This window comes from Staurois parvus, unplaced genomic scaffold (genome assembly GCF_062004578.1).
Source record: "Staurois parvus isolate SC_StPar_1 unplaced genomic scaffold, SC_StPar_1.0 ptg000024l, whole genome shotgun sequence".
In the NCBI taxonomy this organism is placed as follows: Eukaryota; Metazoa; Chordata; class Amphibia; order Anura; family Ranidae; genus Staurois; species Staurois parvus.
Window position 1 is genome coordinate 2,258,792 of NW_028317820.1, and position 27,516 is coordinate 2,286,307.

Sequence of the window (27,516 nt, forward strand, 5' to 3'; positions counted from 1 at the left end):
AATCTTTTGTTCTGTTACCTTCATCGTTTACACATTGTATGCTCAAAAACTCTTTTAACCTCTTCACCCCGACAGTGCGCAAATATGTGACTGGGCCTTGACAAGTGGCCGCATATTTGCATACCATTTGTAAGCAAACGTGTGCTGAGAGCACAGGCCCTGTGTGATGGACGTGTCTGGGTTTGGAGGTTGCCAGGAGAACAGTACTTGCCTGACTGTATTTTACCAAGTGAAAAGTTTGGTGGAGGGAGATTATGGTGTGGGGTTGTCTTTCAGGGGTTGGGCTTGGCCCCCTAGTTCCAGCGAAGGGAACTCTTAAGGCAACATTTTGGACAATTTCATGCCCCCAACTTTGTGGGAAGAGTTTGGGGATGGCCCCTTCCTGTTCCAACATGACTGCCCACCAGTGCACAAAGCAAGGTCCATAAAGACATGGAGGAGCCAGTTTGGGGTGGAGGAACTTGACTGGCCTGCACAGAGTCCTGACCTCAACCCCATAGAACACCTTTGGGATGAATTAGAGCGGAGACTGCGAGCCAGGCCTCCTCCCCCGACATCAGTGCCTGACCTGACAAATGTGCTTCTGGAAGAATGGTCCAACCTTCCCATAGACACCCTCCTAAACCTTGTGGACGGCCTTCCCAGAAGAGTTGAAGCCGTTATAGCTGCAAAGGGCGGGGCCAACTCAATATTGAACCCTACGGACTAAGACTGGGGGGCCATTAAAGGTCATGTGCGTGGAAAGGCCGGCGCCCCAATACTTTCGTCCATATAGTGCGTGTGAAGCGGGTCTATGAGCGGGATTACCCTCACTGTGGGAGATTTCCTCTCACTTCCTGTTGCGTCTCTGGGACAGGAAGTGAAATTTCCTCAATGAAAAAATAAACTGGCAGTTCAAACCTTCCCTGCTCCATCCATATATAAAAAACAAAACATTTTGGGGATGAAAACTTTATCTGTATTGCCTGAAAGGTGATTATTGCCTAAAACGTTCCAGAAACAGTTCTGAAGTCTCCTGGCGATCAGGAAGTGTGTCTGTCCGGTGTGTGGACTGTGAAGTGCGATGTGATGATAAATGATTTGTTTTTCCGAGAAATGAGATAAAACCGTCTGTTATTTATATTGTTTGTGTTGTTTCCATGGAGACGCTTCTCTATGGGCTGCGAGAAAACAAACTACTACCACAGCGGCCTCTGCTGGTGGACAGCGATATTACACCGTCACCAACAGAGGCCTGCGCGGCGTGACGTCGCGCGCTCTCATTGGCTCCGCCGGTTAGACTCTGTTGGTGTCGCTGAAGAATGACATCGGGCGAAGTGGTTGCTGTGGCAACGGGACGCTGCGGCCTTGTCATGGCTCTCTCCCGGGTTCTGCTCCTCATCTTCGGCTTGTGGGGTCAGGCCGGGCCGGTGAGGGGGGCCTCCAGCGGTAAGCGGAGCCTTAGAGTGAAACCCTGTGTGGGAGGAGGGGGCACCCGGAGCCCCGTGCCTCGCCACTCTGCAGGGATCAGATAGGCTGTGTAGTGGTGCGCTGCACACATGGCCCCCCCTGTGCTGGGATCCGGGCAACTCTGTGTTCCCTCTGATAGCCCTCCAGATGTACACTGATACATCCACATGGGGGGGGGCTCTGAGGATCAAGCTTGGGGGGCGCTATGGGGAGCTGGAGGTTCTGCGTGGTGAGGGGAAGGGGTGATGTCGGGATGCATAATGGGGGTGCTGTGGGGAAGCATGATGGTGGGGGGATGGGGGTGCTGTGGGGAAGCATGTTGGTGGGGGGATGGGGGTGCTGTGGGGAAGCATGATGGTGGGGGAGATGGGGAAGCATGATGATGGGGGTGCTGTGGGGAAGCATGATGGTGGGGGGATGGGGGTGCTGTGGGGAAGCATGTTGGGGGGGGGGGGGATGGGGGTGCTGTGGGGAAGCATGTTGGTGGGGGGGGGATGAGGGTTCTGTGGGGAAGCATGTTGGTGGGGGGGATGGGGGTGCTGTGGGGAAGCATGTTTGTGGGGGGGATGGGGGTGCTGTGGGGAAGCATGTTGGTGGGGGGGATGGGGGTGCTGTGGGGAAGCATGTTGGTGGGCGGTGCTGTGGGGAAGCATGATGATGATGGGGGTGCTGTGGGGAAGCATGATGGTGGGGGAGATGGGGAAGCATGATGATGGGGGTGCTGTGGGGAAGCATGATGGTGGGGGGATGGGGGTGCTGTGGGGAAGCATGTTGGGGGGGGGGGATGGGGGTGCTGTGGGGAAGCATGTTGGTGGGGGGGGGGATGAGGGTTCTGTGGGGAAGCATGTTGGTGGGGGGGATGGGGGTGCTGTGGGGAAGCATGTTTGTGGGGGGGATGGGGGTGCTGTGGGGAAGCATGTTGGTGGGGGGGATGGGGGTGCTGTGGGGAAGCATGTTGGTGGGCGGTGCTGTGGGGAAGCATGATGATGATGGGGGTGCTGTGGGGAAGCATGATGGTGGGGGAAATGGGGGTGCTGTGGGGAAGTATGTTGATGGGGGTGCTGTGGGGGAAGCATGTTGGTGGGGGGGATGGGGGTGCTGAGGGGAAGCACATACACAGGGAAGCATTTTTCTTCAGCTTTTCAGGCACTTTTTTTTAACGTAAAAATGCTTCAAAAACTCCTCAGTGTGAAAGTAGCCTTATACTCAGGGCATGTCTTGAGTGAGAACTGTCACAGTTGCTTGTGCTCTCAGCTGAACTGTCAAGACAATAAATGGCTACTGTCATACCTGATCACATGTGCAGCACCCTGGCTACTGCGGATCAAACAGAAGCTAAGATGGCAGCTTCCTTGGCTGTAAAGGATCGGAGGGTTTAGTTCTGCTTTAATCTCAGAAACAGTGAAGACATTATGTATAGCCTGGGCCTGCGATCCAGAGATTGATATGAAGGCTGGGGCGGTCCCTGCAGGCAGGTGGGAGGTTATAATAGGCATTTCTTGGCCTAGGTTAGGTTCTCTGGAAGAATGTCCTCTAAGCACTATATGACTTCTGAGTCCAGAAAACGTTTCTGTCCGGTAATCAGATTCTCTTTTGGTGGTCAGGTGTGACAATCTGCTCCTGTGACCTTTCCCCCGGGAACTGTGACCTGAACTGCTGCTGTGACCCCGACTGCTCCCTGAGTGATCCCACCAGTGTCTTCTCTTCTTGTGTACCCGGCAGCACCAAGTAAGGCCTTCATCTTCTATCTCCCACATACACCGGATCATGATGATCATTATTTGGGCTTCAAGCAGACTTTGTATTCCAAGGCAGATCTCATTCCTTTATGTTATTATTATTATACAGGATTTATATAGCGCCAACAGTTTGCTCAGCACTGTACAATATAACGGGAGACAATACAGCAACAATACAGTTCAATACAAGAGGGATAGGAGGGCCTGATCCTGGGAGCTTACAATCTAAGAGGGAGGGGCTAGTGGTACAAAAGGTAGTAACTGTGAGGGATGGACTGGTAGGAGGAATAGAAGATTTCATTATTAGCTGAAGGCAGGATAGGCTTCCCTGAAGAGATAGGTTTTCAGAGATCACCTAAAAGTGAGCAGAGTAAGTGATAGTCTGATAAATTGGGGTAGAGAGTTCCAGAGGATGGGGGAAGCTCTGGAGAAGTCCTGGAGATGAGCATGGGAGGAGGAGACAAGGGAGCTAGAGAGCAGGAGGTCGTACGGGGAGCGGAGAAGACAGTTTGGGTGATATTTGGAGACAAGATTGGTGATGTAATTTAGGGCAAAGTTATAAATGGCTTTATATGTTATTGTTAATGTTTTGAATTTTATTAGTTTGGGCAATGGGAGGCCAGTGGAGGGATTGGCAGGGAGGGGTAGAGGACACTGAGTGGAGGCCAGTGGAGGGATTGGCAGAGAGGGGTGGAGGACACTGAATGGAGGACAGTGGAGGGATTGGCAGAGAGGGGTGGAGGACACAGAATGGAGGACAGTGGAGGGATTGGCAGAGAGGGGTGGAGGACACTGGAGGTCAGTGGAGGGATTGGCAGAGAGGGGTGGCAGATACAGAACGGTTAGTAAGGTGGATGAGTCTGGCAGCAGCATTCATGATAGACTGAAGAGGGGATAGCCTGCGATGAGGTCGGCCAATGAGGAGGGAGTTACAATAGTCAAGGTGAGATATAACAAGGGAGTGAATGAGTTGCTTAGTGGTTTCCGAGGTTAGGAACGGGAGTATCTTGGAGATGTTGCGGAGGTGAAGTCTTCAAAATTTGGACAGCGATTGGATTTGGGGCTGAAAGGACAGATGGTAGTCTAGGATTACACCTAGTACCCTGGCATGAGGGGATGGACTGATGATTGTGTTATTGATCTTAATAGAGAAGTCAGGGGAGGGGGCACGGGCTGGGGGGAATACTAGGAGCTCAGTTTTGGAAAGATTAAAGTTTGAGGAAGTGGAGTGACATCCATGCCGATATGTCACTTAGTAGGCTGGGGATGCGATTGGAGACTGAAGAGGTGAGGTGAGGGGTAGAAAGATAGATTTGTGTGTCATCAGCATAGAGATGGTACTTAAAGCCATGGGAGTTTATCAAGTGACCAAAGGAGGAGGTGTAGATGGAGAAGAGAAGGGGTCCAAGGACAGAACCTTGAGGGACCCCTACAGAAAGAGGGAGTGGAGAGGAGGAGGCAGAGTTATAGGTGACGCTGAAGGAGCGCTGCGATAGATAGGAGGAGAACCAGGAGAGAGCGGAGTCTCTGAGGCCAAGAGAGTGGAGTTTATTGAGGAGGGGATGGTCAACCGTATCAAAAGTTGCAGAGAGGTGCTCCATTCCTTCTATGTATGGGATTTTTACAAATATTTTCTCTCTGGTTTCTGCTCAGGGCGGAGAGGTTGATCTGTCTGTACAGCTGGCTGATATTTCGCAACAACACCCCTTACACCACCACCGTGGTCGGCTCACCCCCTACTCAGCTCTTCTGTGTCCTCTCAGCTGATGGTAAGTGTCTTATGGTTCCTTCTGGTTGTAGAGGTTGTCAGTCTGGGGGAGGAAGGGTTAAGTGCCTGTGTTGTCCATGGCAACTTTTAGGCCTCCTTCACACGGCCCTTGAAGCCGGCCATACACGGGTTGAATCTTTTCTAAGAATTTTCGTTTGAATTTCACATCGTTAGTGGGCCACAGCAATGGGTAATTTTCGAGCGACCATCGAATTTGAGTGATCGGCCATGTTGGAAATTTTTTGAAAAACGAACGGATTTATAATTAATGATGGGGGAATCGTTCGAGAAATGTAATTGGGAAATAAATGAGCGTGAGCTGTGACCTGGAAGGAAAAGAAAATTCTTGGCCACGAAAATCCTTTATTGTAGCAACAGGAGGTGGAATTAAAGGCTTGGTTGGTCGAATTTCGAAATTAATGGTGGCGCCATCGGATTACAAAACACACAAAATTTCTGATTTTCTAAAGAAAATTAGTTCAGAATCCGACCCGTGTATGTCCTGCATTAGCCACATGCACCAGATTCCAGCAGCAAGAATCGGCATATTCTTGCAACTTGAATGCCCAGTATTATTATTATTATACAGTATTTATAAAGCGCCGATAGTTCGCTCAGCGCTGTACATTACAAAGGGGGACAGAACATGTGACAGAACAATACCAATACAATGCAAAACATGAGGGGATCGAGGGCCCTGCTCTTTGGAGCTTACAATCTAGAAGGGAGGGGATAGTGGTACAGGAGGAGATAGCTGTGGGGGATGGAGTGGTAGGAAGGGTGGAGGAGGTCGGCAAGTTAGCAGGGGGTAGGCTTCCCCAGCGTCCCTGGGTTTTCAGGGTGCGCCTAAAGGAGAGGAGAGTTGGTGATAATCTGATGGGTTGGGGAAGGGAGTTCCAGAGGATGGGTGACACCCTGGAGAAGTCCTGGAGGCGGGCATTGGAGGAGGAGACCAGGGAACTAGAGAGAAGGAGGTCTTGTGAGGAGCGGAGTGTGCGTGCTGGGCGATACTTGGATATTAGGTCGGTGATGTAGTTCGGGGCAGTATGGTGGACAGCTTTACATAGTAACCCCTTCACACCAACGTCACACAAATATGCAGCCTCACAGAATTGGGCTTTTTTCCATATTTGCGTACCTGTCTTTGTGCTGGGAACGTGCCGCACGGTGCTCCCAGCACAAAGACTGGGGTGTCACTGAGAGTCCCGGGTCCTGTTCTAACGATCGCTTGATTCCGGGTCACATGATCGCTGTGATAGCTTCTGATTGGCTATCACAGTGATCAGTCACTGTACAGCCCGGCCCTCTTGTTTTTTTCGCTCTCTATGAATGGAGGCGAGAGATACATTGTATATCTTTCTCTCCTTGCAGAGAGAAGAAAAACTAAAATAAATAAATAAATACATATTACAAAATAAAATAAAACATAAAGAAAAATACCTAGATCAAGGTTTGGTCTAGTTTAGTGCCAGGGTTAGTGTTTGGCTCAAGGTCAGGGTCAAATGTCAGTTTTTTTTTGTTTTTTTTTAAATTGGTATCATTGTCAGTGTGTGTAAAAAAGCAAAATGTGCACTGCTGTTTCTGGGCTGTATTACGGGTACAAACAACAAATAACATACACATACTGTATGTGGTATCGCTGTGATCGTTAAGAGCTGGAAAATGTATTTTGGGTTGTTCTTTGGTGGTAGGTTATGGTCGGAACAAGAAACACACAGCTAAATAAAAAAAATTTTTTTTTTTTACTATTTTGGGCCAGTTTTCCTTTTGATAATAAAAAAAAAAATCAAGAGATATCCATTACTATTTACCACCAAATGAAAGCCCAATTTGTCCTGACAAAAACACGGTATAATTCACCTGGATGTAAAAAGTAGTTGTACAGTAGTAATGACATGTATGGTTTTACTAACACATGTTAAAGTTGTAAAGTTTAACCTAAAAGGCTTTAAGATTTGTTTTTCCCTTAGGCAAGAAGGGGTTAATAGTGGTGACCACCACCCTTTATGTACTAATGACAGGCTGACAGTTGTCACCTCTGTTCTCATGTAGTCACACAACATGGGGTTACCTGCAGTTATGGATGGCTGTCCAGGACTGAACGCAGTCAGCTGTGTCCAGATGTCCCTAACCAAAGATAACTGCTTAGTGTGCGGCCACCAATGATAGCCCCTCTTGGACTGCCTGCCTGCAACGTACTTTGGACAGGCAATCCATTCAGGCACAACAACGTACTGGTACATCGCTGACAAAGCAGCATGCTGGTGCTGACAGGGGAGAGATCTGTGTTGTTTACATACAGACCTCTCTCCTGTCAATGTTCCTTGGCGATCGCCGGGTGCTGGCAGAGAATCTGTGTCCGGGACCCGGTGATTGACAGCTGTAGCCGCCAATGGCGGCGCAGGTAGGGTGGCGCGCACGCTACCTACCTGCAAATGCAGGCACAACAGTGCACTGGTACATCATTGCCTGCTTCTTGATCTAGGGTACGCGCATGTGCCCCCCCCCCCCCCCCCCAACACACACTGTCATTGTACACAGCGTGAGTCGTTCAGCATCTACTGGCCAATGATTCATGCTGGGACCTACTGCTCGGCTGTGTCCAATCACAGCCCAGAGCCCTATGTTGACAATCAATACAGGGATCTGTACAAAGGGAATTATCTCTGTTTCTCATCCCTGCAAAGCAGGAATAAGAAACAAAGAGAGTAAAAGCAGCACGTAATACACTACACACATTACACATTGTTAGATACACATTTAACCCTTTGATTGCCCTAGATGTTAACCCCTTCCCAGCCAGCATCATTAGCACAGTGACAGCGTATAGTATTATCACTGATCACTGTGTTTGTGCCACTGGAGATGTCAGTGGCAGTTAGTTCCCCTCAGCATCAGTGTCATAGTGCCCGCCGCACTCCCACTATAAATTGATTACTGCCATTAGTAGTATTAAGAAAAAAAAATTCCAATATATATTCTATAGTTTGTAGACACTATACCTTTCATCCAAACCAATCCATGTACACTTATTGGGATTTTTTTTTATCAAAGACATACATTTTGGCCAAAATGTATGAAGAAATTAGATTTTTTTCTATTTTTTACTGGACATGTTTTAGCAAACAGTAAAAAATATTGTATTTTTTTTTTTTCAAAATCGCTCTTTTTTTTAGTTTATAGCACAAAAAAACCCAGTGATGATCAAATACCACCAAAACTAAGCTCTATTTGTATGAAAAAAAATTGTATAAATTTTGTTTGGATATAGTTTTGCATAACCGCGCAGTTACCAGTTAAAGTAGCGCAGTGCTAAATAGGATAAAAATGGCCTGGTAATATAAAACTAAATATCCAGTGACTCTTGCCGCTGCAATCTGGTGTGTGCTGCTAAACAGCCATGTGAAGTAGGCCTAATGCCCCGTACACATGATAAGAAAATCGTACGATTTCACGGAACCGCTGATCGAACGATTTTCTCTTCGTTGATGAGCAGGATGTTTTAACTGATAACGATATTGTGAACGAAAAAATCCGGTTGAACAACAGTGAAAAATGTTGTCGTTTTGCATACGAACGACCGATTTTCTATGCGGTGTTATGACGGTCATACGAAAAAAATCCATCAAGCGCTATCACGCATGGGCGGAAACAGAAGATGGCCCGGATGTTTATGTCCAAGGAATCTTCATAAACATGAACAAAATATCCAAATGTTAAAAGTAGATCGGCCTCATGAGATATTGAAACCAGAATTGTGCAGATTATATTTTATGTATCACTATTTATGTATATAGGTCATGGAATAAACCATATCATACTCATTGCTGGTCATTGTTGTGTATATCGCTCGTTCTGGCCGGAAGAACGTGACTATGTATTGCCTGACGAACAATTTTTTTTTAGATTGGTTAATGTGGGCCACGATTTCGACCAACGAACTAAAGCTTCTCGGTCATCGGATGACCGATCGGTCGATTTTCTAATCGTGTATTCCCACCTTAAGTCTCATCAGCACTTTTTGCTTCCACTATCTACCTCCTGTAAAAAATGACAGCTGAATTGTGGTCGGTCAGTATGGGACATAATGCTCTCTATGCTCTGTCATTGCAGCCACCCTGAATTTCTTTGTCACCCCTCGGACAGTGGACGCATCGAACTTCCTATCTGTCAGTGAGCCGTACAAAGGCCCGTCCTTCTCTGCTGCCTCACAGAGTGTCCCTGTCTTCTCCAGCTTCTACAAGGTGAGGGGGATTAGCTGGAAGCTGATGCAGAGCTTGTGTCTATAACCACATGTCTGATCTGTCGTTCTTCTCTCCAGGCCGGTGATCCTGTCCTCACAATGTCTTCTTCCAACACTCTGAGCGTGCTGAGACAGCCAGCGCCTGTGGGGGCTCAGAATCTCTGTTCAGACAACAATCCTGCCAGTAAGAGTTGCTTTGTAACTGAAAGAGAACACTGATGTGTCTACCTGTATGTACAAAATCTGGGTGTCAGATCTCTCCCAAAAAATACAATATTTTAGTGCCACATCGTAAATATACCAGTCAAAAATGAAGGAAAGGAAACGGAGGAGAAATTGCAAATGGACTTTAAAGGCACAGACCTTTCATACACATATTGGTAAAATGATTTGTACTTTTTTATTATTATTATTATTATTATTATACAGTATTTATAAAGCGCCAATAGTTCGCTCAGCGCTGTACATTACAAAGGGGGACAGAACATGTGACAGAACAAAACCAATACAATGCAAAACATGAGGGGATCGAGGGCCCTGCTCTTTGGAGCTTACAATCTAGGAGGGAGGGGATGGTGGCACAGGAGGAGATAGCTGTGGGGGATGGGGTGGTAGGAAGAGTGGAGGAGGCCGGCAAGTTAGCAGGGGGTGGGGTAGGCTTCCCTGAAGAGATGGGTTTTCAGGGTGCGCCTAAAGGAGAGGAGAGTTGGTGATAATCTGATGGGTTGGGGCAGGGAGTTCCAGAGGATGGGTGACACCCTGCAGAAGTCCTGGAGGTGGGCATGGGAGGAGGAGACCAGGGAACTAGAGAGAGAAGGAGGTCTTGTGAGGAGCGGAGTGTGCGTGCTGGGCGGTGGTTGGATATTAGGTCAGTGATGTAGTTCGGGGCAGTATGGTGGACGGCTTTGTACGTCAGTGTTAGGATTTTGAATTTGATCCGTTGCGCAATCAGAAGCCAGTGGAGGGATTGGCAGAGGGGGGTGGCGGAAATGGAGCGGTTGGAAAGGTGAATGAGTCTGGCAGCCATATTCAGGATCGACTGAAGCGGGGATACCCAGCGGTGAGGCAGGCCAGACATTATGACAATGAGCCATGAAAAAAACATCTTGCAGTTTAAAAAAGATCATTCTATACTGTCCCCGCAGACAATGTCCCACAACCCACCATATTACAAGAAACACACTAGTGATGAGGAATACAAAACCATCAGAAGGATCCTATGGGGGGTGAGAGACATTAAAAAGGAAAATGGCCCAGCATGTTTCGTGACAATTATTGCTTCTTCAGGGGCTTAGTAGTAAAATCTAAAAAAAAGTCATATTATATTATTGTATGACCTTTCCCTTTTCTTGTAGGTACATGTTGTAATTCGATATATTCAATATATGTATATCTTTTTTAGATTTTGTGGAATATTGTCTGCGGGGACAGTATAGAATGATCTCTTTTAAACTGCAAGATGTTTTTTCATGACTCATTGTCATAATAAAGTACAGATGATTTTACCAATATGTGTTTGAAATTTCTGTGCCTTTAAAGTCAATTTGCAATTTCTCCCCCGTTTTCTTCCCTTCATTTTTGTCTACCTGTATGTAATCCTGTAGTACATTTACTAGTGATCAGTTTATGGTTAGCCATTGCTTTAAATCCCAACTCTGGGAAACTCAGCTATGGATGTTTCACTATGAGCCTGTGCTTCTTAATGAAAACTACGGTCTAAGATGGCAAATGCCTCACCACGTAGTTCACACCACATAGGGAAAGAAATACACCCGCTCATAGTGTAGTATTTACATAAAAGATGTAATACACTCACAACAACCAGAGTAAGAATCAGCAAATAAAAGTAATGTTTCCAAGCAAGAAGATGGCCATGGTCCATGGCGGTGCACAATGACGTCACACGTAGCTCCATCCTACGCGTTTCGTCACTCAAAGGACAACGTCAGGGGCGATGTCGCGCCTGATCAGTAGGGACAGGAATGAACCATGCCCCATTTCAATTGCGCTCCACACACCAGAACAGACCTTAATGACCAGGAAATCCAACCCCTAACCTTGGATCTAACTGGTCAACAGACCATTGACTGCATTCCAAGTACGGAAGCGAGACCACTAGCTTCAAAGGCTCTGGGGAAAAAAAAGAAAAAAGGATGGAAACTTTTAACTTCATGTAAATCTGTATTTGTACAATATATATATCCTAGTGTAGGTGTTGCTATAGGTAAGAGCAGGCAAGTGGCCTTCCCACATATTTATCAACGCATGCAAGCTGAGACCTCTGTTTTCTATTAACATCTAGAAACAAACTTGCATTAGGGTTTTCTTTGCTGGCTAGCAATCCTGAGTGTTGGAAAACTTTTTTGCACTTTGTAATGATTGCACACCTTCCTAGAGGGATATCCATTCACTGGGCTCATACCAATTGTCCTTTTGCTCAGTTAGGGGTAAAATACTTTTGACTAACATCTGGCTAATATATAACAAGCAGCTTCATATCTAACACATACACAACTGTCTGCAGATGCCTGTGTTTTATTTCCCAGGATTCTTGCTGAGCGGCAGCACATTATGCCTGCGGGTGTTCAGTAATCTGACGGACAGCTGTGAGACGGACCCCTCCCTGGACTCATCCTACTATCACCAGGATATCGCAGTGCTCAGGGTAACCTCATGGCTGGCTCTGCCAGTATTACAGACCTAATAGGTGGACATTTATCGGAAGGATTGATGAGAATGTGGATAGAACACTGATGGGGGGTACAATGTGGGATCTGAACAGGGGCGAACTGACAACTCATGGGGCCCCTGGGCAATAGAGGAACATGGGGCCCCTGTGTCCTTGCCCAAACTCAAAAAAGCCTATGAAAAAGGTACCAGGGGCATCTCATGGGGCCCCCTACTGACCCTGGGCCCTCGGGCAGTGTCCGAGTTTCCAAATGGTCAGTCTGCCCCTGGATCTGAGTGATCATGGTCTAGAGCAGGGGTAATAGGAAGAAGGGTCAGCCGCACACCGGAGGAGACATGAATATAGCTTAATCATAACCACGAGATTAAGCAGGATATCGTGTGAAACGCATTAACAGGTCCTGTATTCCTGTCCTGGTGTTTTGTGTGTCCTATGGATTAATAAATACACACTATAGTCATCTATCCTCCGGTGTGCGGCTGACCCTTCTTCCTATTGCATCGTGTGTGGTGGCGAGCCGGAGCCGGCACCTGTTGTGGATTGATCTGGATTGGCTTCCTGAGCGGTATACCTTTGTTCTTTGGCTAGAGCAGGGGTAGGCAACCTTAAAGAGGTGGAGATCTACCCGAACAACAGTCAAAGATTACCGGGCATGGTGTCACCTCCTCACACCTGATTTAAACCTCTAATTGCTGTACCATCGTGTTACAATTGCATGGGTTCAAATCACGTGGCAAGGAGGCAACATATCACCTCCTCACCACCTGTCACACACACTCGGATCGCTTTTCAGAGGAACAGCAGTGTCTGCTGCACTTGTGAATGAGCTGTTAGTTGCATCCAGCAGCGGCACTCTTAGGGCTTGTTCACATGTTAAGTTGAGGGGGCGGGGGGGGGGGGGGGGGTTAAAACCCTGTGGTTGAGTCATGGTTATACCACCCCCAGTCCCTACCCCCTTTATCTGCTGAGGGAGCAGCCAAGGGTATACACATGCCGCAGCAGGAATTAAACCCCCTGTTGCTTTTGGTACCTTTCATTCGAGACCCATTCAAGCAAATGGGGCCACTCTGCAAGTACCCCACAACTGCATGCTTCCGCGGGGTCCAAGGGGTTAAAAGCAGGTGGTGAGAAAGCACCACACCACTGCCTGTTTAACCCCTTGTTTGCTGTATTATACAAGGTTGCCGGGCACTTGCACTGTGGCCTCATTCACTTGAATGGGTCATGCTTGACAAGTGCTACACCCACCAACCATGACAGGGTGTAGGAGCCAGGACTACAGAGGAGGCATCGGCTTATGCGTCTCTTGCTCCCTACTACAGCTCCAACTTTGCAAGTAGTCCCTCTGCACTGCACTCTGATGCTCTGGGATGGCAGGTCAGCAAGCCCAGACCACAATCTACCAGTCACCTGGCCGAGATCTACTGGTAGACTGGAATCTACTGGTTGCTGACCCCTGGTCTAGATTATGTCTTGCATCCTAAATTTAGTGGGATGTCCCATATGAGAATATATGAGTTTTTAATGGCAGTTTTAATATGTTTTTCTTATATACTCTGATTTCATCTATGGTGATCCTACCAGAATTCCTTTCCTATGGTGACAACGCCTGCCTGGCTCAGCTGTGGTGTTGTCACCCTTTCCTGTGTTGGAACACAAGCAGCTGTGCCAATGCAGGTTCTGCAGTAAAACTGTGATGTCCAGTCACCTGTGGAGTGCGCACAGGTCCACAGGAAGTTCATACGAAGAATCCACAGGATGTGCGCACTGCAGAGAACAATGAAAACAGGAAATTACATTTTTCATTTGTGAGACTTAAGTTCTATTTTAAAATATCTCAAAAAGCGCTGTCTGTGAATATATTGCTTCAGATGATGGATATAGCCGCACTGTAATGTGTTCTTCTCTCTTCCCTAAAGGTGCCGGCAGGTGTCTCTGGTCTGGGAGTCAGTACGGTAAGAAGAGGATGGATTGGATACAGAATACAGTGTGGAATCCGAACAATCACACGTTAATCCTTTCCCTTCACAGGTCACAATAATCCCCTCCGTGAGAGTAAGGCCCGGTCTACTGGGGGACCAGTGTAACAATGTTGTCTCCAAGGTAATAACAGTCTTTGCACAGTTGTACCGGCTCCTCTCCTGGACTGATATGGCTCTGATTTCACTGCACACTGTGAGCTTCTCACAATGTGCATTAGAAACCGCAGCAAATCAGATAGCGCCCCTCTCATTTCATGGCTGGAAAAAGTACTGTACATCATCTAGCCCACGGGTATCAAACATAAGGCCCACATACATACATACATACACACACATATATATATATATATATATATATATATATATATAGTACATTCACATCAGTCCCTAACCCTCAAGGGGCGTACAATCTAAGGTCCCTAACTCACATTCATACATATACATACTAGGGCCAATTTAGACAGGATCCAATTAACCTACCAGCATGTCTTTGGAGTGTGGGAGGAAACAGGAGTACCCTGAGAAAACCCACGCAGGCACAGGGAGAACATGCAAACTCCAGGCAGGTGGTGCCGTGGCTGGGATTCGAACCAACGGCCCGAATACTGCCAGGCGGAAGTGCTAACCATTTAGCCACTGTGCTTCAGTGCTGTGCAGGGATTGGAGGAGACTGTCCTGAAGCCTCCTTGGATGTGTGAGGCTGCAGGGGGGGAGGGGAGGCGGATCCAGCAAATGCCATCCTTGCCTAGGCAAGGTGTAAGGAAGTGGGAGCAAGCACCTTCTTTCAGATGCACAGGAGTGTAATGTGAACACAGCCTTGGAGCCTCATTGCATTTACTTGCATGGTTCACACCTACAGGTACAACCAAGCAAGAGCACAGTTCTGCGCATGGTGCGTAAGGTGAAAACACGGCACCATGGGGCTTGGCACATGCGAAAACACAGCTCATTTGCAGATGATGGGGGTACCATTTAACAATGAATGCACCATCTTGTATCTGCTAAAGCAAAGCATGTGTCTTATCATGTTGGGAAAGCTCACGTTTTTGTGCGCTTTGCAGACACGCAAAGATCTGAATCTAGTGTAACTACAGCATCATTTTATATGTCATTTTGAAAAAAAAAAACTTTGTTAGATTAAAATAACAAACAATTTTTTTCAGGTGACGTACACAGTGCGGTATAACGGAACTCAGGGCATCTCTGGTGTAAGTGTTGACTTTGTACTCAGCAATGTGTCCATCACAAGTACCAGCATACAACAGAATACCACCGTCCTATATAAGGTAAGGTATGACACCTCCTACTCTGTGTTATGTCACGGTCTGTGACAGTTCTCTCTGATTGATCTGTAATGATTCTGTAAAATGTTTTCATCTGATCCCCTGTGCTGTGTGTGATGTCACCTAGCTTTGTTGATGATGTCATATCTCTACTTACAGTCCATCACTGCAGCCGTTGGCAGTTCCGTACAGGCTCGGAGTGGGAATCCCGGTTATCTTGTTGGATACCCTGTGCTGAGCAACATTGGAAATGTATCCTAACTAAAACCTTCCCTTTATGGAACCAAACATAATATTTCTCTGATCTTGTTATGGTTATTGTATGTTCTAAGGGTGAACAATCCACAAAATAACTCGACTACTTATGATGCGTTCACACTAGCGTTGTCAGCAGGCGGCAGACTGGCGTTTGGGAAGTGTTTTTATCGCTTTCCAAACACCTCGGAAAATTCTGCACATTGCAGCACATAGTGCTGTTCACACAGAAGCGTTAGCGTCGCGTCAAAACCAACGGGAATGTGAGCTAGGTTTAATATAGAAAATGGTCTTAAAGCGTAAATCAACTGCTGAATAAATCTCCTGCCCCTTTTTTCCACCTTTAATGTGACCTATAAACTGTAGAACTCAATTGAAAAACAAATTGAAATCTTTTGGGCGGGGAGTAAACATTAAAAAACTAAAAATGTGGTTGCGTAAGTGTGCACACCCTCTTATAACTGGATGTAGCTGGGTTCAGAATTAAGCAATCACATCCAAATCATGTTACATAGGAGTCAGTACACACCTGCGATCATTTAAAGTGCCTTTGATTAACACCACATAAAGTTCAGCTGTTCTAGTCGGTCTTTCCTGACATTTTCTTAGTCGCATTCTACAGCAAAAGCCATGGTCCTCAGAGAGCTTCCAAAGCATCAGAGGGATCTCATTGTTAAAAGGTATCAGTCAGGAGAAGGGTACAAAAGAATTTCCAAGGCATTAGATATTCCATGGAACACAGTGAAGACAGTCATTATCACGTGGAGAAAATATGGCGCAACAGTGACATCACCAAGAACTGGATGTCTGTCCAAAACTGATGAAAAAGACGAGAAGAAAACTGGTCTGGGAGGCTGCCAAGAGGCCTACAGCAACATTAAAGGAGCCGCAGGAATATCTGGCAAGTACTGGCTGTGTGGTCTATGTGACAACAATCTCCCGTATTCTTCATATGTCTGGGCTATGGGGTAGAGAAGCCTTTTCCTACGAAGAAAAACATCCCAGCCCGAGTAAATTTTGCAAAAACACATCTGAAGTCTCCCAAAAGCATGTGGGAAAATGTGTTCTGGTCTGATGAAACCAAGGTTGAACATTTTGGTCATAATTCCAAAAGATATGTTTGACGCAAAAACAAAACTGCACATCACCAAAAGAACACCATACCCACAGTGAAGCATGGTGGTGGCAGCATGATGCTTTGGGGCTGTTTTTCTTGAGCTGGAACTGGGGCCTTAGTCAAGGTAGAGGGAATTATGAACAGTTCCAAATACCAGTCAATATTGGCACAAAACCTTCAGGCTTCTGCTAGAAAGCTGAACATGAAGAGGAACTTCATCTCCCAGCATGACAACCACCCAAAGCATACATCCAAATCAACAAAGGAACGGCTTCATCAGAGGAAGATGGAAGTTTTGGAATGGCCCAGCCAGAGCCCAGACCTGAATCCGATGGAAAATCTGTGGGGGGATCTGAAGAGGGCTGTGCACAGGAGATGTCAGGATGTGCCATGCTGATAGACTCCTCCCCAAAAAGACTGAGTGCTGGAATCACATCAAAAGGGGCTTCAACAAAGGATTAGTTTAAGGGTGTGCACACTTATGCAACCATATTATTATGGTTATTATAGTTTTTTATTTTTACTCCCCTCCCCCCCCCCTCTAAAAGATTTCAGTTTGTTTTTCAATTGAGTTGTACAGTTTATAGGTTACATAAAGGTGGAAAAAGTTCTGAAATTATTTATCTTTGTTTTATTTTTTACATCGTAGAAACCTGACATTTTAACAGGGGTGTGTAGACTTTTTATATCCACTGTATATTCTGTGTATCTAAGAAAGAATCGGGCCTTTTTTAAAGAAATCCACGGAGCTGGCCAGAGCCAACTCTTGAGGGAGTCTATTCCACATTCTCACAGCTCTCACTGTGAAGAAACCTTTCCGTGTTTGGAGATTAAATTTCTTTTCCTCCAGACGTAAAGAGTGCCCCCTTGTCCTCCGTGATGACCTCAGTGGGAATAACTCTACACCGAGTTCACTATATGAACCACTGATGTATTTATACATGGATATCGTATCCCCCCTTATGTATTATACATGGAGATCATATCCCCCCTTATGTATTATACATGGAGATCATATCCCCCCTTATGTATTATACATGGAGATCGTATCCCCCCTTATGTATTATACATGGAGATCATATCCCCCCTTATGTATTATACATGGTGATCATATCCCCCCTTATGTATTATACATGGAGATCATATCCCCCCTTATGTATTATACATGGTGATCATATCCCCCTTATGTATTATACATGGTGATCATATCCCCCCCTTATGTATTATACATGGAGATCATATCCCCCTTATGTATTATACATGGAGATCATATCCCCCCTTATGTATTATACATGGAGATCATATCCCACCCCCTTATGTATTATACATGGTGATCATATCCCCCCCCTTATGTATTATATATGGAGATCATATCCCCCCCCCCCCTTATGTATTATACATGGAGATCATATCCCCCCTTATGTATTATACATAGAGATCATATCCCCCCTTATGTATTATACATGGTGATCATATCCCCCCTTATGTATTATACATGGAGATCATATCCCCCCTTATGTATTATACATGGAGATCACATCCCCCCCCTTATGTATTATACATGGAGATCATATCCCACCCCCTTATGTATTATACATGGTGATCATATCCCCCCCTTATGTATTATATATGGAGATCATATCCCCCCCCCCTTATGTATTATACATGGAGATCATATCCCCCCTTATGTATTATACATGGTGATCATATCCCCCTTATGTATTATACATGGAGATCATATCCCCCCTTATGTATTATACATGGAGATCATATCCCCCCTTATGTAATATACATGGAGATCATATCCCCCCTTATGTATTATACATGGAGATCATATCCCCCCTTATGTAATATACATGGAGATCATATCCCCCCTTATGTGTTATACATGGAGATCATATCCCCCCCTTATGTAATATACATGGAGATCATATCCCCCCTTATGTATTATACATGGAGATCATACCCCCCTTATGTATTATACATGGAGATCATATCCCCCCTTATGTATTATACATGGAGATCATATCCCCCCTTATGTATTATACATGGAGATCATATCCCCCCTTATGTATTATACATGGAGATCATATCCCCCCTTATGTATTATACATGGAGATCATATCCCCCCTTAATCTCCTCTTCTCAAGAGAGAATAAATTCAGTTCCTCTAATCTTTCCTCATAGCTGAGCTCCTCCATGCCTGTTATCAGATTGCTTGCCCTTCTCTGAACTTTCTCCAGTTCCCCAAAATTCTTTTCGTGAATTGGTGTCCAAAATGTGCCCACACAGCCATCTTTCAAAATCCAGCACATGCTCAGATATGCCACTGGTCTCTGCCATTTATTTTAGGAGCTGGCAGATTTCGATAGAAATCTGCTGCGTGTACGCACCAGTGCCCCCATTTGAGCTTAACACTATAGCTGTCCACAGTACTTGTGCATGAGCGCAAACATCCACCATGTGTCTGTTCTCTGCATACACCTTTAGTAACTTACTGCCTCCTGGGATAGCTACACACACCTATACCAGGAGGCAGCGGGGCCCGACCTAGGCTGGAAAGCAGGAAGTGCTTCTTTGCAGCACAAAAATCAATAAAAAGGTAACTTTTTTGTTTACATTTCTGTAAGGGGGGGTGGGGGAGACAAATAAAAATTAAGATTTCCTTGCATTTCATGGCATTGCTTCTCTTCTGAGGCTGCTGTGAGCTTCACTGTGTATGAATAGCAGTTAGAGTCTGGTCAGGGAGCTTCCTTTAAGGTGGACATAGATGATCTTGTTGCCTGAAGCAGCCAATTAGCTTCTCCTGTTTTGCTCTGAGGAGGATGAAAGGGAGAAGCTAATTACTGCTGAGGACAAAAAATGTCCTTCAAGTTCCTTATTCTATAATGGGAGGGAGAGGAAGCTATCTGGCGCTCCCAATTCTGTGATGTATATATACTCCTTGACCCCCAGCAGCTGTTGTTACTCCGGTCTCTGGTTGGAGGGTCATGCTCCTACAGTCCAGTCCAGTTTGGAATGAATGCACTGAGTGGCTGTACAATCAGGTAATGCCTCTGGTTTTGTTTACTCCGTGGGAAATTAGTGGGCGTATTTGCTGTATCTCCTAAAACTCTACCCCTCTTTTGTTTAGTGGTACAGCCCAGGATTCTTGCAGTACTTTCCAGGCTCGAACATACCAAATTCTGCTAGGGGGGAACGCACCTCAAAGTCTGGCCGTATATGGCAACATCACAACTGCACAGAGCGTGTACTGGACCCAAATCATCTATCAGAACTGCAGCAGTCAGGTAATCTCTGGACCGTCGTTAGGTGCTCTGTGTCACCCGTCATCAAAGGCATACTCCATCTTTTGCAACAAATCTATTCTAATAGTTCTACATAACGCAGCAACATACACACATGTAGGACACCCAACATTAGAGGGGATTTATTCTTCCAAAGCAATACACTTTTGCTCGCTGGTACTGACTAGTATTCCCATGTTTTATCTTCTCCATCACTGAGCTAATGTGACCCCAGCACTGATGGAGAGGGGCGGGGGAGGGTCAAGCTAGGATGCTGTGCAGGCAGGTGGGTCCTCCTTATCAACTGATGATGTAATTGGTTGTCAGGAAGGTCGTAATGGTGCACAATGAAACCTGTGAATTTGTGTAATTAAAAGGCAGACTTGTTCCACCCGCTGGCTTATACATGGAGATCATATCCCCCCTTATGTATTATACATGGAGATCATATCCCCCTTATGTATTATACATGGAGATCGTATCCCCCCCTTATGTATTATACATGGAGATCGTATCCCCCCTTATGTATTATACATGGAGATCGTATCCCCCCTTATGTATTATACATGGAGATCATATCCCCCCTTATGTATTGTACATGGAGATCGTATCCCCCCTTATGTATTATACATGGAGATCATATCCCCCTTATGTATTATACATGGAGATCATATCCCCCCCTTATGTATTATACATGGAGATCGTATCCCCCCTTATGTATTATACATGGAGATCATATCCCCCTTATGTATTATACATGGAGATCGTATCCCCCCCTTATCTATTATACATGGAGATCGTATCCCCCCCTTATCTATTATACATGGAGATCGTATCCCCCCTTATGTATTATACATGGAGATCGTATCCCCCCTTATGTATTATACATGGAGATCATATCCCCCCCCTTATGTATTATACATGGAGATCGTATCCCCCCTTATGTAATATACATGGAGATCGTATCCCCCCTTATGTAATATACATGGAGATCGTATCCCCCCTTATGTATTATACGTGGTGATCGTATCCCCCCTTATGTATTATACATGGAGATCATATCCCCCCTTATGTATTATACATGGTGATCACATCCCCCTTATGTATTATACGTGGAGATCACATCCCCCCTTATGTATTATACATGGAGATCATATCCCCCCTTATGTATTATACATGGTGATAGAAAGGGGCGGGGGAGGGTCAAACTAGGATGCTGTGCAGGCAGCTGACATTCTCCCTATCAATTGATGATGTAATTGGTTGTCAGGATGCCGGCGGCTAGAAGGTCGTAACGGTGCACATTGAAAACCTGTGACTTTGTGTACCTAAAAGGCAGACTTGATCCACCTGCTGGCTTGTATGCAAATTTTGGGTAATTTTTAGACATTTTGCCAAGGCACCCCTGAAGAAGCCTCAAGGCACCCTGGTTGAGAATGGCTGCTCTAAAGTATGCTTGTCCTTCGCTGTAACTAAAGTAAAAGTCCTTTCTTAGAACAAGCGCGCAGTTTGCCTTTACCTATATTAGCAAAAAAAAAATCTTCTTCTGTAACCCCTCCCTAATTTGTTTTTGTTTAGCTTTGTTACTATAGTCTGACTTCATGGCCTTACCCTCTGCCATTCCACCATCCAGTGAGCCTCTCTAGCCAATAAGTAGACAAATGGGACTGACTGAGATTGCTGCAGGATCTTAAACTGGCCAACAGAGTGATTACTCCATTGAGGTGGATGGAGGAATCCTCCTCTCGTAGACATATTCTGACACTGGGGACTCTCTTTTGTCAGAACACGCTGACCAGTGGCTGCAGCTGCTGATTGAGAAACATTTTTCAACATTCCCATCTGATGGAAGACGATCATTAGATCGTAAGCTCCCAAGATCAGGGCCCTCCTTAACCCTCTTGTATTGAACTGTATTGTTGCTGTATTGTCTCCCTTTATTTTGTAAAGCGCTGAGCAAATTGTTGGCACTATATAAATCCTGTATAAAAAATAATAATTAGATCGACTTCTGTCGAGCAGAAGCAGCCAAACATGGATTGAAGTTTGTCCGGTTCTCATTGAACTGGATGAATTTCGATCCATCTATGGCCAGCTTTAGTGTGTGCAGTCTTATTGCTTTGATGAATTGAACAGCAAAATATTTCATAGGTAGCTAAACCTTATGGAGGATCTTGGGGTGCACAGGAAAGTCCCAAAAATAGGGAAGTAAGGGGTTATTTTTTTTTTTTTTTTGAGAATCCAACATGTTTCAGGGGTTACCAAATCCCCCTTCCTCAGGGCTATCAAGTATTAAAACATAAACAGATGTACTTTGAAGTCACAGTTCGGCCAGTAAGGACACTGTTATGGGACAGGGGAGCAGAGCTTAGCTATGGGACAGGGGAATACGCACAGAGCTTAGCTATGAAATACTGACATTCCTTTGTGTCCCCATTTTGCCAACCTGCGTTGCCAAAAAAGTCTCATTGACGGGATTTTTATTAAAAAAAAAGAGGAAGAGATATAAGATTTTACACCCCCTTGTGTCTTCTGGTCCTATTAATGATTGTGATTCTCTGGTCACTCTTTCACAGGGCACCTGCTCCTCTGGCTGCCTCATTCCAGTCCTTCTGGACATGCAGATCATGTGGGCACAGGTTGGGCTCATCTCTAATCCTCAGGCTCAGCTGCTGGGTGCCCGCTTCCTCTACACATGTCAGTCTGTCAAGGTGAGTGTGACAAACATATCACTGGAAAGTTAACATGACCCCTCTTAAAGAGAAACATGACTTTTGTTTAAATGAACAGTCAGCAGCTGCAAATACTGTAGCATCTGACTTTTAAAAATAAGGTACTTAGCAGTGTCTGAGGGTCCAGCGCTGTCTTCCCACAGACGGTTCTTCTTTCCGCTGCGAGTGCCCAGCACCTCCGTTTTGGATGTGGAAGCTGACTGTGAGTTCACAGCCTGCTCCCCACTGTGCTGCGTGAGATTACACGGTGCTGCTGCTGGACTGGTCGTACAGTCTCTTGGGACGTATGACGTGTCTCATGAGGCTGCAGGTGGGGGAGCATACATAAGTGCACATTATTGTTGGTGGTCATACAACCCAATTTTTTCTGCACATGTGATCACCCTCTAATGTCCAGGTTTATATTTAGAACGGCATTACCTTTCTGCTTTATGGTGGTTTGGTAATAATTGAAGTAGATGGTTACTGAACTCAATGTGAAATAATGCTGTGATGGGGGGAGCTGTTATCAGACCTATAGAAATAGGAGCACATTTTAGCTATCGCAGTGTTCTTTGATATTGAGGTCAATAACCATTGATTTCTAATGCAAATAATCCACTCTAGATTTCTTACCTCCGATGCACCATCAGAAAGGTACCAACTGCAAACAGTCTTATGACCACCTGAAGACTGCGAACTTCAGAGTCCGAAATAAGTTTATTAAAGTTACCCAGTACAAGATAAATCCACCCGCACTCTTTGATGCGTTTCACTCTAAAAACACCCTTTCCACCCTGCAATCCTCACTAACACCTAAGAGGAGCAGGTGGAATTATCTTGTACTGGGTAAAACCCACTTATGGGCACACAGCATCTCCATGAATAAGAAAAGTGCCAACACATTTCTGCCTGCACAGCTTTAGAGCTGTGATTAAGGCCCTTTAGCCTGAAATGCATTAGCAGTTGTTACCTAAAGTGGTTGTAAACTCTTTCATTGATCCAGTGAAGTGACTGGCCTCAGGCGATACACAGAGATGAAACACATCCTCCTACATAAGTTGTACATGTCTGTCTGCAGTATTTTTTTCTCTACAGATGTAAAAAGTGCCTACTTTTAAACCTTGTCTGCGAGTTAAGAAAAAAAGGGGCGGAGAGTTGCAGTTACACTCTGTAGAGCTCAGTGAAAGCTGATTGGAGGGAAGGGACACATCTCTTCACACAGGGACAGAGCTAAGGCTGTCAATCTGCTAGAGGTCCCTCCCATCACCATTTTTCTCTTGGGTGTCAGGAAATCTTGTCAGAAGTGACTCATGCTGATAGCAAATGAAGGAAGCAGAAGACAGAAATTATACTTGGTGCTTTTAATTGAGACTCGTACACACTAAAGAGGGATATACTTTGTTCATATTTCATGGCTGACGTTTACAACCACTTTAAGCCCGGGTTCACACTGATGCGGTGTGGAATTCGCAGTGTTTTCTGTGCGAATTCTGCACCGCATCACAATCGCACACCGTTCATGTGAACCGCTGCTGGTGTGTATGTTAAGTTAACAACACCCCGAAAGCGGTCAGCAAAATGCGGGGCGATGTGCAGATTTGGATCGCACAGGTGTGAATACCCATGCGATCCGATTCTAGAGCAGACCAAAAAAAAGATCCTGCACCTTTTTGGTGCGGTGCGATTAGAGCCATACAAAATGTATGGCTCCAATTGCACCGCACATAAATCACATGTAATTTCTACAGGAATGTGGTGAGGTTCTTGTGCAAATCACATGAGATATGCCGCACTGCATATGTGAACCCCGGGTTACGCAGAACTAAACGCATCAATTTAATGGTTTCCTGTAAATGATAACTGTCAAGATGTCAAATGATTGGTGTCATAACAGATCACATGTTCAGCACCATGCCACTGCAGATCAAACAGAGGCTCGGATGGCAGCTTCCTTGGCTGTAAAGCATAGGAGGGTTTAGTTCCACTTGAACATCATAAAGTACTATTGGAGAAGATGCTGTGTGCTGGTCATTGGTTTTACATATCACTGCAATGGGGAGAAGATGCATTGGGAGGATGAAGAGTGGGGCAAAATAGGCGGTTGAGTGGTGTGTGTCCAGCTTTGTGGCTGTGGAATGCCATCCTGGTTCTAGGAAGCAAAGACTAGTCATTTGTTTTTGGGATGCAAAGGATTCAGATGTGTTTATACAGCACCAACATTAAACTCACATCTCAGACAGGACTGTGCTCTTTACTTGCTCTTTGACATTTCTTCTTCCGCTTTGTTCCTTAGTGTCAGGACGCGACAGTTCTGCAGACTCAAGTCTCCTTCACGGATCTCACCAGACGCGGTCCCGCCCCTCGATCCGGCCCTGGTATTACTGATAGGGATCCAGTGGATTTCTTCTTCCCGTTTCAGATGAACACAGCTGTGACAAATGCCAGGTCTCTCCTCCTGTATTTTGCAGTATATTGCTGGCAGATAATACAGTTGCTGAGAAGTGTATGACCACCAACAATTTGATCCGTGTTGGCGCAGGTATAACAGATTGCCCCATACACCGACCCTTCCAGACAGCGAAGGCCTGCCTGCCTGCATGATAAATTCTTGTGTGAAACCTGTGGCAGGGCAGCAAACTTGAATCTATGGAGATCACAAATGACACGTACTCCAGGAGACGCAGCTTCTACTTTTAGATTTCTCACAAAAAGTATAGAAGGGCAACTCTTGCCAAATTTGGCTGAAAGGCAGAAGTTGATATTTGTTGTGCGCCTGAAAACCAGTGCTTACCACAGCAGGGTATCAAGAATACTGCCTATCAGTAGTATTAGGACCCATTCAGGCTATGCTCCAAGACACTATCACTTTTCCCATGCAGATCATGGTGACAATGGCTCTGCAAGGGGCATCACCCCAATATTTATCTTAGGTGTAGCGCAGTGGTCCTTGGTAGCCGGTCAGCATTGCTGGGTATATGGGGGAGAGGGGGAATGTGTAAGTGTTCAGATCGAACTACCAAGCAATAGGCCTAAAGTACTGTCAGATGAGCAGGGGCCGACTGACAACTCATGGGGCCCCTGGGCAATAGGGGATCATGGGGCTCCTGAGTCCTTGTCCTCACTCAAACCACACCCAAAAAGGTACCAAGGGCATCTCATGAGGCCCCCTCCTGACCCCAAGCCCTCGGTCAATGCTAGAGTGCCCAAATGGTCAGTCTGCTCCTGCAGGGAAGTAGCATCACTGCCTCCTCTATCACCAACACAGGCAATTTCAGCACCATCCTCGGGAGAAAGGAAGGAGATGCAACATTACACAGCTCGAGGAAGGGGGGGCAACACAGATTAATTTTCCAAAGACCATGTCTCTTTAAGGACTTGTTCAAACCACATTGGAACATGCAGTAGAATAAGCATTACTGCCGTGGGTGAGAAGTTTTCTATGGATCCTGTTCCTACTATATATGACGTGGGAGGTGGTATACAAAAAGAAATCCATTGGGGTTGATTTACTAAAGGCAAACAGACTGTGCACTTTGCAAAGGGTAGTTGCCCTCTGCAAGAGCAGTTGCTCCAGAGCTTAGTAAATGAGCAGATGCTTTGTTGACTTCCCTCATGCAAGCAAAAATGCTGTTTTTTTTTATTTTCCTTACATGTGATTGGGTATTCTTTGCAAAGTGAAGCTTTACATCATTTAGGGAGCTCTGGAGCGACTGTACTTGCAGAGTGCAATGTCTATTCGCCTTTAGTAAATCAACCCCCATAGTATTTACTAAAACTGGAGAGTGCAAAATCTGGTGCAGCGCTGCACAGAAACCAATCCGCCTCCAGGCTTCATTGTCAATGCTTAATAATTGAACAAGTTGAAGTTACAAGCACAGATGCATCAGATTTTGCACTCTCCAGTTTTAGTAAATCAACCCCAATGTGTTACCAAGCACAAAGGGTTAAGTCATCCACCTGAACTAGAAACAGTCAGCAGGGGCTGTGTACATGGGGCAGCATTTTTAACAGCGCAGTGTGTGATGGGCATCAGCACCTGGCAAACTCATCCATTGAGTTCAATGGGAACATAATTGCAGCAATATAGGGATAAATCAGGCAGTGAAGGTGGCTCTCAAATTCCCTCTGAATAGCAGTCTAAACACTGATCACTGCTCAGAGTCCACCACAAATGTGAAAGAGCCCTAAGGTGGCCCATTCATGTTGAAGGAACTGGCACCACATGGCAACATACAAACAGTCCTGATTTCTATGTGCAGACAGCCTGTGCAATGTGCATGCCATTCAAAATGTATGTAGTGCTGCTCAATTTCAAGCACATTTTAACATGATGGGGCCCTTCCTTGGGTAGTTTACCAACACTGATAACCCTTGTATTTGCAGTCCCATCAGTTGAGCTGAGCCAATAGTCATACATCTGGAACAATTATGCAACTAGTAATGTCAGGACCAGCGAGCGAGCAAGCGGTGTACTTGCACTCAACCTACAAAGAGCAACAGATCAGGACAATTGCAGTTGGCATTTTCAGCTGCATTTCCAATGGCAACCATCTTATGGCATGAGGTTTTTAAATGGGGACAAACTAGTGGCTGCACAGTGAACAAGATTTATCATAAATCTGGCCAAACAGGATCAACTTTTTTTTTTTTTTTTTAAATGGAGTATTTACTGAATTATTTTGTATAAATAAACTATTTTTATACCTTATTCATAGGTGTTATTTGTCAAACACATTCTTGACTTCTGCACTGAAATCACAGCTTAATTATTGGCACAAACTTGTCTCCAGATGTGTGTGTTCAACAACAACACGGCTCATTTATACTTGCTTCCACTTTCACACACATTAAAGCACCTACTGCTTCATCCTTTGATACTTTACTGATGCTCCTTTTTTTGCCATTTGTGTTGATTTTCAATTTGTTTTAAAAGGGGCCCAGTAGTACCCCCCCCCCTCTGCTAATGCCCCACACAATAATAACCCCCTCC

At 45.5% G+C, this 27,516-nt stretch overlaps 1 protein-coding gene across 1 annotated transcript; it reads left to right on the forward strand.

Annotated features, from left to right (window-relative positions):
• The first annotated feature begins 1,297 nt into the window (after positions 1-1,297).
• On the forward strand, positions 1,298-27,234 carry TCTN3 (tectonic family member 3). The gene is made up of 14 exons (XM_089693495.1): positions 1,298-1,428; positions 3,054-3,177; positions 4,842-4,957; positions 9,070-9,200; positions 9,278-9,383; positions 11,746-11,864; positions 13,808-13,843; positions 13,920-13,991; positions 15,034-15,156; positions 15,313-15,405; positions 19,484-19,572; positions 19,659-19,815; positions 22,389-22,523; positions 24,820-27,234. The coding sequence occupies exons 1-14, from the start codon at positions 1,302-1,304 to the stop codon at positions 25,033-25,035; spliced, it is 1,644 nt and encodes a 547-aa protein (XP_089549621.1). The 5' UTR covers positions 1,298-1,301; the 3' UTR covers positions 25,036-27,234.
• Positions 27,235-27,516: the final 282 nt, after the last annotated feature.